The sequence below is a fragment of the Chaetomium tenue genome, assembly GCF_020726465.1.
Source record: "Chaetomium tenue strain MPI-SDFR-AT-0079 chromosome Unknown F5144scaffold_3, whole genome shotgun sequence".
Taxonomy (NCBI): domain Eukaryota; kingdom Fungi; phylum Ascomycota; class Sordariomycetes; order Sordariales; family Chaetomiaceae; genus Chaetomium; species Chaetomium tenue.
Window position 1 is genome coordinate 351,833 of NW_027117331.1, and position 14,509 is coordinate 366,341.

Sequence of the window (14,509 nt, forward strand, 5' to 3'; positions counted from 1 at the left end):
TATTCCCCTACATGTATGCACTGGTACGAAGAGCCAAAAAAAAAAAAAAAAAAAAAAAAAAACCTGGCAACCTGGCGTGAACCATTTCACCAGGAAGCTGATCAGTGCGAACGGCGGGTTTCATTGTTTCAACCTGACCTGGCAAAAAAACGTGGGCAAGGACCGTGTGCCGATAGGTGCTCGACCCAACTCTAACCTCGGTGATGGCTTCCAAGACGTTGGTATTCGAGAGGGGAACTGGTGCAGCAGTACCCAACAACACATGCCCCATCCCGGGGTACCCTAACGTGCCCAAGTCCGATTCTCGACCCCCGATCAAGATGAAGCCCAGCATGCTGCTCCATCGAAAACCTGGGGTTCTGGGGCTGTGGATTTCCCCGCCATCTCCTATCCTCGGAGACACCCAAAAAGGAAGGGCTTCCGCGGTTAAAGCTGCCTGCCCCACGCCCACGCGCGTCCTTGGCTGCGAAGCTGCAACCGATAACAGGCTGGCACCAAAAACCGCTCTCGGGATCTGGCCCGGGATCCGCCCCGGCAGTTTCTTCGGGAATTTGGCAGCCTCATCGAAGCATGGATTCCTTGCGCTGCACACCCGCCAAGGAACCTGGGGAAGACCGTCGGAGAGCCATGGACAGCTCTCCACGAACTTAAAACCTCCTGGTCCTCCACCCGGGCTGTCAGATCTTGTCCTTTTGTTCTCCAGCCACAAACCCAACCCCTTGATCGGTCAACAGCGGAACGGTACGACAGACGATGGCCACAGACTTCGAGAAGGCCCACGCTGGCCCAACCTCTGAGAAAGGCAGCTCGGCCGAAGTCGAGAATGGTGTTGCCGGTGTTGCCCTCGATGCCGAGACCAACAAGAAGCTCCTGTGGAGGATTGATTGGCGTGTGATGCCAGTGGTGAGCATTGCCCCTTTTACTTGGACTATACCTGCGGATCCCCTAACAAGTCCCGAATCCAGCTCTGCTTCACCTACGCCCTCCAGTTCTACGACAAGGCGCTTCTCAGCCAGGCCGCCATCTTCGGCCTCCGCAAGGACCTCGGTCTCGAGGACGGCCTCAAGTACTCCTGGGCCTCGCTGATCTTCTACTTCGGCTACATGGCGGGGACCTATCCCGTCTCGCTGCTCGCCCAAAAATACTCAACCCGCATCGTCATCACCGTCATCTGCCTCCTCTGGTCCATCGTCGTGCTCACCACCCCGGCCTGCCGCGACTACAAAGACTTCCTCATCAACCGCTTCTTCCTCGGGCTGATCGAAGCCGGCGTCTCGCCCATCTTCATGCTGGTCGTCGGGCTCTGGTACACGCACACGGAGCAGATCTCGCGGTCCAGCTGGTGGTACTCCTTCAGCGGCGGCTCGCTGCTGGTCTCGCCGCTCATCAACTACGGCATGGGCCACATCCAGGGCGGCTCCATGCAGCCGTGGCAGTACATGTACTTCATCGCGGGGGGCGTGACCGCCCTCTGGGCCGTGGCCCTGTGGTTCGTGTTCCCCGACACGCCGCAGAATGCCAAGGGCTTCTCGGAGGAGGAGCGCGCCCTGCTGATGGAGCGCGTGCGCGGGAACAATGCGGGCGCCGAGAATAAGACGTTCAAGTGGTATCAGGTGGCTGAGGCCATGAAGGACTACCAGATGTGGGGGATTTGTGTGCTGTCGATCGTGTCGACGACGGGGTCGGGGGCGGTTACCGTGTTTGCGCCCATTGTGTTCAACGGCATGGGGTTCACTATCTTTGAGTCGTTGCTGCTGAACCTGCCGATTGGTGCCCTGGCGTTTATTTGCATTCTCGGGTCTGGATACCTTGGCCGGTTTGTGCCCAACTCGCGGTTTCACATCATCTCAGGCTCGTGTCTCCCGGTTATCTTGGGGTGTGCCTTGCTGTAAGTCTTCCGACGTGGATGAAGCACCATGCATGCGGTGATGGTAGTACTGACTTGGTGACCCCAACAGTTGGCAACTTCCCTCTTCCAACACGGCCGGTCGTATCGTCGGGTACTACCTGATCAACTTCTTCTCTTCGGCGTGGGTGCAGTGCATCGGCCTCGGCACGTCCAACGTGGCCGGCCACACCAAGAAGGCCGTTTATGCCGCCGCGACTTTCATCGCATACTCGATCGGTAACATTATCGGACCCCTCATGTTTGATGCGTAAGTTCTCGCGGTCTGCCCCCATCAGCAGTTGTTAACATGCAGCCAGATCGTATGCCCCCCGTTATGACAAGAGTTTCACCGGCATCATGATCTGCTTCGTTGTCTGCTTCTTCTGCTCCGAAATCCTTCGGTTGTTCCTCGTGAGGGAGAACAAGAACCGTGAGGCGCAGTATGGCCCGCCCGATGATGCCCAAGGGTTGGAGGACTTTACGGATAGAGAGAATAAGTCGTTTAGATACCACCTGTGATGATAGGTCAGGGTTGAGGCGTCAATACAGCGAATCATAGGGGTCACCCCTCATCTACTGGATACGGCAGCTTGATTGCGTGCTGCAGCTGTTGTATGGCCCCGCAATCTGTCTCACAGCACGGGAAGTGAGGGCGGCTGATGGCGGCCCGCTGCGCTGCAACGTGCTAATATCGTGAACACCGCGATTTCATTTGTCGCGGCATCCTTCGGCATCGCTGACTGTGCAATGAAATTCAGTTGCTGCCACAGCACAGCGATGCAACCCCTTATTGTCGGACTGCACGTGGTTAGCCGATACAACGCATAGCGCTTTTCTCGCTTATGAGGCAACCTCTGGGGAGGGTGGGCAGGCAAACAACTGGGTGAGAGGCAGTTGGGAGGCGATAAGTTCTGTCTTTCCGAGTCTGCCTCGTCGAGGGCAAGAGTAAAACTGATTATGGCCAATAAACGCTAAGCAACTAACTTGGCGACCTATGACGTTGTTATTTTGCTGCCCTTGCAAAAAAAGCGTCTGCGTTGCAACTCCGACTTCCATCGGCGCAAAACCGTTTAGGGTTCACAAATGGGCTCCCTCTCGCTCCCAGCACATGATTTTTTCCGTTGGAGCCGGAAACCAAAATTGTGTGCGCTTCCACCCAGGCCTCCCCGTCCCCATTGGTTGGTGCTGACAGAGGGCAAGAGGAGGCACGGCCGCCTCCGTCCTCGCTGTGCCGCCGACATGCAGGCGCTGGAAGAGGCAACCAACCGCTTGTGACGCCCTTGGCGGCCGCTGTCCAGAGCCCAGACCTTCAAACTGCGCAGTCTGGGTTGGGTATGTTTCGGTGAGGAGGGAGTCGCGCCGGAAAAAGATGGTGTGCAGGCTGCCTGCGACGCGCACGACGTCACGGCCGACCTGAAGTTTGCTCGGACAAGGCCACCATTTTTTATCCCTTGCTGCCTTGTTCCGGTGACGCGTACCTGGTGGTCCGATTTCCTTGGTCATCTGCCCGGGCCTGTCCCACGCCGGAGTTTTCGTCTCAACATTGGAAATCTGTTATGTGTGAGTGAAACATCTGCGCCGGTAAGAGAGAAGTCGGCCGCCGCTTGTTGGGCCATTCCACGTGTTTCTTGTTTCGCACAAGTCTGACGGGGGAGGCAAGGGTCTGATCGTATGAACAGTGCTGTCGTCTGTGCTGCCCAGCCAAAACATGTCCGTCGGCTGCAGCAGATTCTCCTGCAACCCGCGGCCGCTGCAGCCCAGTGAGGAAAGACTGTCCTTCGATCGGACCCGGCAGTCTGGAAATCGGAGCCCTCTGGATGGCTGTGATCCCTGCGAATGGTTCCTTCAACTTTGTGGTGGCTCAGGCCGCAGCGGAATGGGAAATTGGTGGGTCCAAACTGGGCGTTTTTCTGGGGTAGACGGGATTTCATTGGCCGCCTTGCGCCTCCGCCACAGTCTGACATTGGTCACTCACTCACCCACTCACCCTCCCCTGCTCACTCATCCTTGTTGCGGCTGCTGCAGTGTTGCTTGACCCCGGTGCAGTGCCGCACTTTCCCTGCATCTGCAAGGCACTGCTGCAGCCTCCATCCCATGGATCTTGCAGCGGCCCGCATGGCTCCCTCAACTGCTGGAGCTGGGGTTAATTTTTGATACATAAAACCGATCGAACTTTCGTCTTGTTCAGATTTTGACTTGCAACCAGTCAACCCACATCAAGCCATCTGTTCACATACAAAGTCAGTGTTTTGTATCCGATCCACGACCACCGACACCGTGTATCCCGCAGCACCTCAAACCCCCAACTTTGTCTGCCTAGACCCACGCTTAAAACCTCGACGCGTCCGCCGCGCTCGGTCCTCAACACGCTTGAGAACTTCACTTTTCACCGCATCCCGCTCCACCTCCACGATGCCTTACTCGGACACCTCATACAACTACTACTCGGGCCCCTCCGAGGTCCTCACCGACGACTCCCGAAAATGCCAGGTTGAGGGCTGCAACAAGAAGCACGCCTTCAGCCGACCGGACGGGGACAAGAAGGTGTACTCTAAATACTGCTCCAACCGTGCGTTCACCCGCTTTCCATGTCAAGGACTGCCGCGGCTAACCCATGCCAGACACATGCGAGAAGACCTACCCTGGTGAGGTGGACTATCACTGCAAGAACCCCAGGTCTTCGAACGAGCGATACTGCTCAGTCCGTAAGTCGCTCCCAACCCTATTGTTGCCGACTCGATGCTAACAAACCCCGGCAGACCTGACATGTGGTGAGCCCGGCTGCAAGAAGATGGGCGAGCACTATGGCGTGCGCGAGCACGTGCGATGGTTCTGCGCTTCCCGTATGTTTCGCCATCGCCCTGCATCACCACCTCCATGCTCCCATAACTAACACCCCCTCTCCCCAGACCGCTGCACATCCTCCGAATGCCGCCTCCGCGCCACCGACCGCACCCAGCAGCGCTGCACGGCCCACATCATCCTCTGCAACGTCCCCAACTGCACACGCCCAGCCCACCAACACCGCGACGGGCGCCTCGACGCCACCTGCGCAGCACACTACGGCACTCAGCTCTGCGAATGGGCGGCCGGCTGCACACGGCGCGCCTCCGCCGGCCGCTCCTCCTCCCCCTCCACATCCTCCTCCAAATCCAAATCCCCCCAATACTGCGCCTCGCACCAGTGCCGCACGCCCCTCTGCGAGCGCCCGCGCGCCATCTCCCGCTCCTCCCCCTCCTCCCGCGACATCCTCGACCACTGCGAGCTGCACACCTGCCGCACGGCGGGTTGCCGCGGCGAGGTGCACACGCTGGTGGACTACTGCGCGCGGCACGCGTGCGCGGGGGTGGGGTGCGCGCGCCCGCGGCTCAGCGCGGATCCGGCCAGCGGGTTGGCGGTGGGGTTGGATCGGGATTTATGTGTGGTGCACGCGCAGGCGGGGCAGAGGAGGGCGGTGTCGCTGAATGCGGGGGAGATTGGGTTGGATTGGGATGAGTTGAGGGGGCGGTTTGAGATGGGGGAGGGGGGGAGGAGGGAGAGGGAGAGGAAGAGGTTGAGTGATGATTTGGAGAGGATGAGGAGGAGGGAGAGGGAGTTGGAGGAGGATTTGGAGAGGGCGGAGAGGCGGCGGGGGTTGGATCGTGAGGCGATGGATCGGTTGCAGAGGGATTTTCAGGCGTGGAATGGGGTGTCGGAGTGGGACTCGAGGCGGTTGTAAGGGGGGGTCTTGACAGTTTTCGCTCGTTCTCGGTTTGGGTTTCATTTGTTGGTTGGGATTTCCTGTGTCGGTTTTGGGTTGGGGCCCGGGAGTGGGCGGTTGGATCGGTGATACCCGGGCATTGGTGGGATGGGGCTGGCTTACATGCATAGCGGATCTGGATACGGAAAGGAGTTCGGTTGGATGCTGATTTTGAGACACCATGTTTTCGACAACTGCTTTGCGCTTCGGTTGGGGTCACTCGAGTTGGGGGAATCTGCTTCCTCGGCGATGGACTAGAATAGAGCGACAGACAGAAAAACACAAAAACATTGCTTTGATCTGCGTTTCCTGGCTGTTTGTGAAATGCTTTGACGCTTGGGGTTGTGCTTACACCATCAACCCTTCCTGGCCCGCCACAATCTCATGCATTGGCTCAACTTGCAGCATATTACAGCTCGGTGAAGGCATAATCCGTTCCAAACCTTAGCCATGGAGAATAAAACTGGGACTGGTAGGGTACTGTATCACGTTCCAATTAGGCGGTAACGCTTGGGCCTACAGCATTATGCAGCTTGTACACCTGTACTCATCAATCGAATGTTGATATAAAGTAACGTATATTATAAGCGAATGACCCATATAAGCGAGTGACCCAGTCTCCACTACCTTGCAACAACTATCTACAATTACAATACAACAGCCCTAGGAACTAACTACAATTACATCGGAAATAGCTGTATCAGCGACTTCTACAGCCTCCTGGCAAGTGCGCGCATTATGGCCAGGCTTGCCACATGTACCACAGCGCCGAACCTTCGTACGAGCCCCCCCTGTACCACTACTATCCGGCTGTGTTTCCTGCAGTGCCCCCTTACCCACATCCCTCTGGTCCAGTAGATCCTGTGCATCTTGTACAGTAAGTGCCCCTCCAAGCTGTATACGTGTTCTTTTGGCTTTCCGGCGCTTGCTTAGTGCTTCGTTGGCCTTACGGAGCGAAGAGACCTCCGATTGAAGAAGAGCCACTTGGTGCATTACAGCCGTTGCACCTTTGGCAAGCTGGTCAACTGCAACTAACACCGAAGCTGGGGAGCTATTTTGATGGCTGGCAATCCGGGTCTTGATGAAGTCTGACTGCGAGTGGGTTTCCTGGGCATTATACGGGGTCTTAGAGACCCAAGGTTGTGCAGTACCAGGCCGGGAGTTTGGGGGTGTTGGTGTATGAAGCTTGACATCCAGCTTAGAAAGCACCCTCTCTGGATCGAATGGTACGATGCCAGCTCCTGCAAAGCCGCCCTGGATATTCCTCTCTGTCATGGAAGCAAAGAAGGCTTCGCGAAAGGCACAAAGGAACTCGAGCTTGGTGATATGGTTGAAGTGTGCGCGCATCAGCTCCTCGATCAGGCGACCGTATGCCTGTTTCAGTGGCCCGAAGCAGCCAACATCAAGTGGCTGGCACTTGTGGGAGGAGTGTGCAGGCATGCAGAGTGTGATGATCTTGTTGTCCCGGCAGTAGAGCTCGAACTCGGTGGAGTGGTGGCTTTCGTGGCCGTCGAGAATCAACAACCGGTATATACCCTTTGTCCGGGGCGCCGTATGGTAGTCGAAGTGCTTGATCCACTCAAGGCCAACTGCATTGGTAGTCCAGCCATTGTCGGTAGTCGCAATGCGCCAGTCGAGTGGTAGATTGCACTCGCGGTACCAGTTGGCGAGCTGGTATTGCGCGGCCAGGATGATGAATGGAGGGATGGCCCAGCCAAGGGCGTTAACCCCCTGGATCACAGTCGCCCATTCGCGATTACCAGGCTGGGCTAGCTTTGCCTTGCCACGGCCATCTGAGGTCGTAACTACCATACCTGGGAAGATCATACCCATCATAAACCCAGTCTCGTCGAAGTTATAGACATCGTCGTCTAGGATACCGTACTTGGCCTTCACATTCCGCACAAGCGTAAACCAATCGCCAATAACCTTTGGATCTTCGCACTTGGCCCTCTGGTAATCGTATCTACGTGTACGACGTGTACGGAGCTGTGGCTGGCGTTTGACGAAGTTGTGGGCCCAGAGCTTGCCGACAGGGGGCGCATCGCGTTCGCGGAGCAGGTGGTTGGCCATATCTTCCACACCACGCAGTCTAGGGGGAAATGCGCGCGCATCCAGTTCAAGTATATACTGAACTATCGTACGCTCTTCGACATCTGTGAGCTTACGCGAGTTGACTGGCATATCGCGTCGTGCAGGCTTGCCGGCGCGACGACGACCTAGGGTTCTACGGTCGACGCCATATATCTTAGCTGCGGCTCGTTCGGTCAGATTCTTGTCGTTCTGAAGAGCTTCGAGGGCCAAGACTATCCGGTCTTCTCTTAAAGTAGGTGGCATCTCAGATGGTTGAGGAAATTGATGTTGGGTGCAAAGGTATCAAACAAACAAACAAACAAACAAACAATTTATTCCGCCCGGCGGGTTTAACCCGAAAGGGCAACTAATACTAACTCAACCATACATTTCCAAAGATATGCCTTGATCTCCTTAAAGCCCATGCAAGTCCATTCTAGCGTGTTCGCTCCGTTCTACCATTCTTCTTCGGATTCTCGTGGGTTGGTAGGATTAGTAGTGGGCTGGCTTGAAGGCGATTCTCCAAGTGTTCAACGTCCTATCTTCGGCGGCTGAAGCGGTGCCTGCTGTCCGGGGTACGAGGTGATGGGGGGGGGGGGGGGGGGGATTCGGTCATGGAGAGTAGTGGGTGGTCACTTAGGTGGTTTAGTCGGTCTGCGGCGAGTTTGCGTCAAGTCGACCCGTGGCCATTGCGAACCGTATCGTCGTCCGAACGGCCTCTAGGTTCGGAGTCCAGTCTTTGCCATCCGAGGGTGATTTGCCTCCTAGATAAAAGGAAATGTTGCCTCTGTGCGTATCTGTGCATCGGAGCATCTCTGTTCTGAGCGTGGTCCATGTTCTGCATCGGAAGAGAAAGTGTTCTACTGTCTCTGCTGCTTGTCCACATGCGCACTGATCTGACGGTGCTGCTTTGATGCGATGCAGGTATGTGTTGAGCTTGGCCATGCCTGTTCTAAGCTGAGCCAGCACGCCAGCCTCGCTTCGAGACAGGTCGTCGTATAATAGTCGCGTATGCTTCCCTGGTAACGCTATATCGACTCTCTTGGAATGTCCGCCCACTTTGTCAGGTAAGGACGTGGGCGCTGCCCGCTTTGCCCATGCGATACGGAGGGCTGTTGGCCGCATGGCCGGATCCTGGGTTTGCGGCGTAGCGTCTCGCCGCGTGGCTTCCTTTGCTTTCGCTTTGGCTGTGTTTAGGAGCTCGTTTTTTGTACCCGCTTGGATCCAGACGACCGAGATCGTGTTTCCCGCGTTTCGTAAGGCACTTATCGCATCGTACGCCTGACGGAGATATTGTTGCCCTGATTGCTGGTGTGGTCGCTCCAAGGCGGAGCTGCTTACGGCGATCCGGACCGCCCACTCTGTTTCTTTTTGCTGCATGCCTGCTCCGTCAAGCGTATTTGCTGCATGCCTGTTCCGTAAACCGTCGTGCGGACTCGCCTCTACGCACTTCGGTATAGCTGCTGAGCACTCGCTGTGACGGTGGCCCTCGCTGGCGCACATTCCGCACACTTGAGGGTTCCTGCACTGGAAAGCTTTGTGGCCAATCTGCTGGCAGTTGTAGCACTGGTTCGGCCGCGTCCGGCGTTCGAAGATTCCCGTGTATCACGATTCGCCTCTGGCGTGGAAGAAGCCCTAGTTGATGATCCTCTTAGCGTCGCCAGCTTTGGTGATATATACCACCATCGATCCATACGCCTTCGCAGTGCCCTTCCGGCTCAACCAAGCCAACTTGGTGATCTGCACGTCGTTCTCTCGGCCCAGGGTTTCCGCCGCTCCGGGGAGTACCCTGCCTTCAGGGTCGAGAACAGCCGTACGATTGACGTTGTCAACTTTGACCGGGTACAGCTGGTTGCGTAGGACCTGCGCACCCGGCGCCTTCTTCGCTTCGATGATGCCCTTGATTCTCTTTACTTCCGCTTCGTTCCTGCCAACGATTCTAAGGTGGTTGATGGCGCGCGAAAGCAACGGTCAGCAGAGCAGGCGCTGGTAGTTCTACAGGAGCAAATCTACACGGCCTAGAGAGGACGGAAGATTGTCAGCCTCATTAGGTTTGATGTCAAGGGAGCCTACATCCAGACTCGTTAACGTATACCAGGTGGTAGGAGCTGAAGGCCGAAAGGTTGTGAAAATAAAAGTCTCGCAAGTCTGCGTTTCGCGCGGTGCGCAACTTTCTTTGACAAAGCTGCCGCCGCCAATTGCCCTGCAGATGCTTGACCATCTCGTCCTGGTGCGTGTTGGGTTTCTCGATCAATCTTTCGCATAAAGCGCTTAACATGGGCGGTGAGATGCTTCTGGGACGTCCCGCCCCGTTTCTCGGGGCTCTCGTGGTTCCAAAGAGCCGGAGGTTCAATCGAATTGTCTGAATCGAGCGCTCGCTACATCCGAACAGAGATGCTCCGGTGTTCCTCGTGGGTTTTGCAAGTATAGTTAGCGCTAGAATTGGCTCTCGGCCGCCAGAATTGGTTGTCATCCGCCGGATTGCAGGAGCATAAGCCGCTCCCTTGAAACAACATGAACTGGTTCTGCTATAGTATGCCGCTGATCAGATTCTCTAGAAACCCTTTCATTTATCTCGACAAGCATCTTAACCACCGCGTCGTGGCCCCTCTCGGCGGCTGACGACAGTGGCGTCAGGCCGTCGACATCCTTCGAATCGACGTCGACCTTCCCTATGTCGAGGAGCATCTTGACCACCGCCTCGTGTTCATTCTCGGCGGCCCACGATAGTGCCGTCCGGCCAAAATGCTGAGAAATCACAAAAACCGTGCAAATCGGGCCGCAGCGGCTGAGAGCGTAGGAGAGGTGGGATCCGTGCTTTTGTCCTTACTTGTTGGAGCCGATCTATAACCCGTATAGAGCTCGCCCATCTAACCAATCTGGACGATTAGGGATGTGGGAAGCAATGTGACTAATACAAGCTGAATATGGCGAGGCAGACTCTCAGCTGAATTTGGAAGGATGCTCGAGGGATGGTATACAAGGCCGGAGGGCGCCCGCAATTGAATAGGCACCTTTCATCTTGGAGCATTCACGAGCACCCCTTACCCGAGTGGTGAGAGTGGTTAGTAGCACACTTCGAAGTTTGCACGATGCGAAACACAAGTAACTCCGGTGATTTTTCGCACTCGTCGAGGGGCACAGAGAGAAGGCATAAGCGAAGTCGGTTCTCGAAGGGGGCAAAAAATACCGCATGGGTACTCGGTTGCGTCGTGGTTCCTTGGATCGCAATTCCTATTTGGATCTATCGTGAGATTACAGGTATTCTAAGCAATTAAGTCTTGAAATATTTATCTAGAGTGAAAGCAGCAGAAGGAGTTTGGGGTGGTTTTGAGGTGGCAGGCAGAGAAAAGAAGGACCGAAGTAGTGTTAGCGTGGTTAAGAAGACTGTCAACTATTCTGAATCTGTCAATTACCTCGAGTCAAGGGTGTTAAGCGAGGGATTGCCATCCAGTTTGTTAGCAAGATTAAGGCTTGGCTAGATGAAGTGCAGACAGATAGTGAGGATTAATACAGGCAATTTATTTCTTGATACATAGCTCTACAGTGTGACGTTACTCAGAAGGGTACCCGATGGAGATACCAGAGTGACGAAAGTGACCTTCAGCGCTCGCAGCCCGAGAACCAACGATATCAACACACATCCGTAAGAACGTCTCAAAGTCCTTCTCAAAGAGGTCGGCGTACTGTAAAAGGCGAATTGGGTGTCGCTGATTTTTTAGTTAACTTTTTTAAGGACTGCGGGTCAGCCTATGACGTACGTGGCTTGGCAGGATGCGACTGTCACAGGAAGGTACTCAGTGAGCAAAACCTAACAATTTCTCGGCGCTTAACTAGACAGACCTTCAGTCATTTTTGGCGCCTACACTGTCAGTGTATTGCTGCGACACCCGAACTACGCTCCGAAATGCACAAACTGCGCCCACACCAGCGGCTGGTCCATCTCCGCCTCCCGCACCGCCATCACCGCCTCCCGCACAGCCCACGCCACCTCGCCGCCGTCCAACCCCGCGCCCCTCCGCTGCAATAGCGACCGGTAGAAGCCGCTTGCCACCTCTACGCAGACCCTGTCTATCGACGGCCACAGGCATCCCACCACGTACGGAAACCCGGCTACCTGGAACCCGCTCACCACGTGGATCACCTCGTCCGACAGCCGCGCCGCCCCGTTCTCCGCCGTCGAGCACGCCGACAGGTATGCTATGCGGGCGTGTGCCAGGCTCAGCTCCGACACCCTATGCACCGTCAGCCGGTCCTGTTCTGCCTCTTGGCCTTCTCCGCGCTTCTGCAAGATCAGTCCGCTGTTGGACGGGTCGGCATAGTCCGTCGAACCGTGGCAAGCAAAGTGTGCGATATAGCAGTCCGTCAGCTTATCGACCACCTGGTCCACGCTTGGTAGGTCCAGCGGCTCTATAGGTACGTGGCCATTGACTATGTCCGTGATCTTCTTCTTTTCTTCCGCCACACCAGGGAGATCCGGCGGCTTGCGAGCATCCGGCTGCGAGACCTGGCCCGGCGTGGTGGGCATAGAGGCGATCAGAAGCGCGCCCCGCGCGCCGTCTGTGGCCCGGGCTCGCTGCTGAGCATACCCGAGTGCCTTGATGGACGGAGTGTATGATGAGACGGCCTTGCTGAAGGCGTTTTCCGTCGAGCCGGGAGAATGCACTCCGGCAGCATGAAACGGCAATGAGCTGCCCAACCCTGTCCCGATCCACCATATCCGCGACAGTCTGTCTGTCGTGTCATGTACCCTGTGCACTTCGTTAAAAACGGGCCTAACGCACACGTCCCACAGCCAAGCCAGGTACTCGAGATATTCCTTGTTCTTCTGCGCGCGTTCATGCCGACGCACTCCGCGTCCCGTCCATTTCTTACCCAGCCAGGCCTCTGCGTCCGACGCGAGCAGCCCTGGCAGGCTGAGAGCCTTGACGGCTCCGCGGGACACAAGAATCGCGTCGCTCCGAAACCTGGTAATGTTGACGATGACGATCGTGCCGCCTACGGCACATTGCTGCATTTCGGCCGCTGTCTGGCCGAGTAAGAAGCGCTCGTTTCCTGCAATGCTCCTGATCTCGCGGATGCATGCGTCGAGTTCGGCCACGGCTTCTCGACGCCGGCCTGCCACCTGCCCCCCTCCCGCATCTTTGTCAAGTTGACTGGAGGGCCTGTTGACTTCGTCCCGAAGCTCTTCGTATCGGCGAGCTATGTTAGGATGTGCTTCTGTCAAGGCCGAAACGTCGCTCCGACCGTCGACCAGCTGGCCGATAATGACGGCACGGCCTTTCTCGAGGTACTCGAGGGCATTGGTAGGCTGATTCGACGCAAGAAGAAAGGCGCAGACGTCGGCAGCGACGCCAGCAAAGATCGACATGACGTACTGTTGGTCATTGCGGTCGAGAAGTTTGGTGTTGACGGCCGGAAGGAGGTCGATGACGGCTTGTCCGAGAGAGATAGCGACATCGATTTTGGTTTGGGCAGCGAGGAGTTTGAGACATTGGGCTGCTGCTTGAATTCGATGGAATGGAATAGCAGTATGACAAAGCCAAGCGTCGTGAAGGCATGATGAAGTCGTTTCTAGGTCGGCCATGGCGCCCGTCCGCTCATACCGGCTCTCAAGCTTGTTTCCGAGGTTGTTTAAGCAGGCTGCCCAGTCGGGATGGTCGTGTGGCGTCGACTCGACCGCCTGCCTAGCCACGCCGATGGCTTCCTCCAGGTCGGCCATGGCGCCCGTCCGCTCATACCGGCGACCAAGCATGTTTCCGAGGTTGTTTAAGTAGCCTGCCCGGTCGGGATGGTCGTGTGGCGTCGACTCGACCGCCTGCCTGGCCACGCCAATGGCTTCCTCCAGGTCGGCCATGGCGCCCGTCCGCTCATACCGGCGACCAAGCATGTTTCCGAGGTTGTTTAACCTCCCTGCCCGGTCGGGATGGTCGTGTGGCGTCGACTCGACCGCCTGCCTGGCCACGCCAATGGCTTCCTCCAGGTCGGCCATGGCGCCCGTCCGCTCATACCGGCGACCAAGCATGTTTCCGAGGTTGTTTAACCTCCCTGCCCGGTCGGGATGGTCATGTGGCGTCGACTCGACCGCCTGCCTAGCCACGCCAATGGCTTCCTCCAGGTCGGCCATGGCGCCCGTCCGCTCATACCGGCGACCAAGCTTGTTTCCGAGGTTGTTTAAGCAGGCTGCCCGGTCGGGATGGTCGTGTGGCGTCGACTCGACCGCCTGCCTGGCCACGCCAATGGCTTCCTCCAGGTCGGCCATGGCGCCCGTCCGCTCATACCGGCTCTCAAGCTTGTTTCCGAGGTTGTTTAACCTCCCTGCCCGGTCGGGATGGTCGTGTGGCGTCGACTCGACCGCCTGCCTAGCCACGCCGATGGCTTCCTCCAGGTCGGCCATGGCGCCCGTCCGCTCATACCGGCGACCAAGCATAACCCCGAGATTGTTCAACCTCCCTATCAATGATGGGTCGCCATCACGTCCTGCACCAATGCTTCCTCTAGCGAATCCCACTGCTTTATCAATATCCTCCTTGCTTCTGGACTTTTCGTATTCTCTGTACGCCTGAATTGCGAAGGACGCAAGCAGGTCTGGGACATCTTCGCTATCAACTCCTTGCTGAACGAGCCATTGAATCATCTGCTGGAGGCCCATTGTCGGAACTGCAAAGTGGAATGTCGCGACGCTGGTTCGTGACGCATGCCCCTGCTGTAGCAATTGTTTATTATTCTAGCCGGTGGCCTCCGGCGCCAGGCCCCGCAATTGCAGCAGCTGGCCATGCTTGCTCTTCGTGGTGGTGGCTGAGTCGCGG

General features: G+C 56.8%; 4 protein-coding genes across 4 annotated transcripts; 2 read left to right on the plus strand and 2 right to left on the minus strand.

Annotated features, from left to right (window-relative positions):
- Positions 1 to 753: 753 nt before the first annotated feature.
- F5144DRAFT_591189 (major facilitator superfamily domain-containing protein) lies at positions 754 to 2,407 on the plus strand (the record flags this gene model as incomplete). The annotated part of the gene is made up of 5 exons (XM_066790238.1): positions 754 to 903; positions 966 to 1,562; positions 1,614 to 1,888; positions 1,959 to 2,156; positions 2,206 to 2,407. 5 exons carry the CDS (start codon positions 754 to 756, stop codon positions 2,405 to 2,407), a joined length of 1,422 nt encoding a protein of 473 aa, XP_066644149.1.
- Positions 2,408 to 3,938: 1,531 nt separating this feature from the next.
- On the plus strand, positions 3,939 to 5,926 carry F5144DRAFT_565664 (uncharacterized protein). The gene is made up of 4 exons (XM_066788505.1): positions 3,939 to 4,457; positions 4,510 to 4,593; positions 4,648 to 4,731; positions 4,798 to 5,926. Exons 1-4 carry the CDS (start codon positions 4,301 to 4,303, stop codon positions 5,604 to 5,606), a joined length of 1,134 nt encoding a protein of 377 aa, XP_066644150.1. The 5' UTR covers positions 3,939 to 4,300; the 3' UTR covers positions 5,607 to 5,926.
- A 3,409-nt stretch (positions 5,927 to 9,335) lies between these two features.
- On the minus strand, positions 9,336 to 10,388 carry F5144DRAFT_644071 (uncharacterized protein; the record flags this gene model as incomplete). The annotated part of the gene is made up of 2 exons (XM_066792835.1): positions 9,336 to 9,639; positions 10,324 to 10,388. 2 exons carry the CDS (start codon positions 10,386 to 10,388, stop codon positions 9,336 to 9,338), a joined length of 369 nt encoding a protein of 122 aa, XP_066644151.1.
- A 1,207-nt stretch (positions 10,389 to 11,595) lies between these two features.
- Positions 11,596 to 14,352, minus strand: F5144DRAFT_600650 (CHAT domain-containing protein; the record flags this gene model as incomplete). The annotated part of the gene is made up of 1 exon (XM_066791088.1): positions 11,596 to 14,352. The coding sequence occupies one exon, from the start codon at positions 14,350 to 14,352 to the stop codon at positions 11,596 to 11,598; it is 2,757 nt and encodes a 918-aa protein (XP_066644152.1).
- Positions 14,353 to 14,509: the final 157 nt, after the last annotated feature.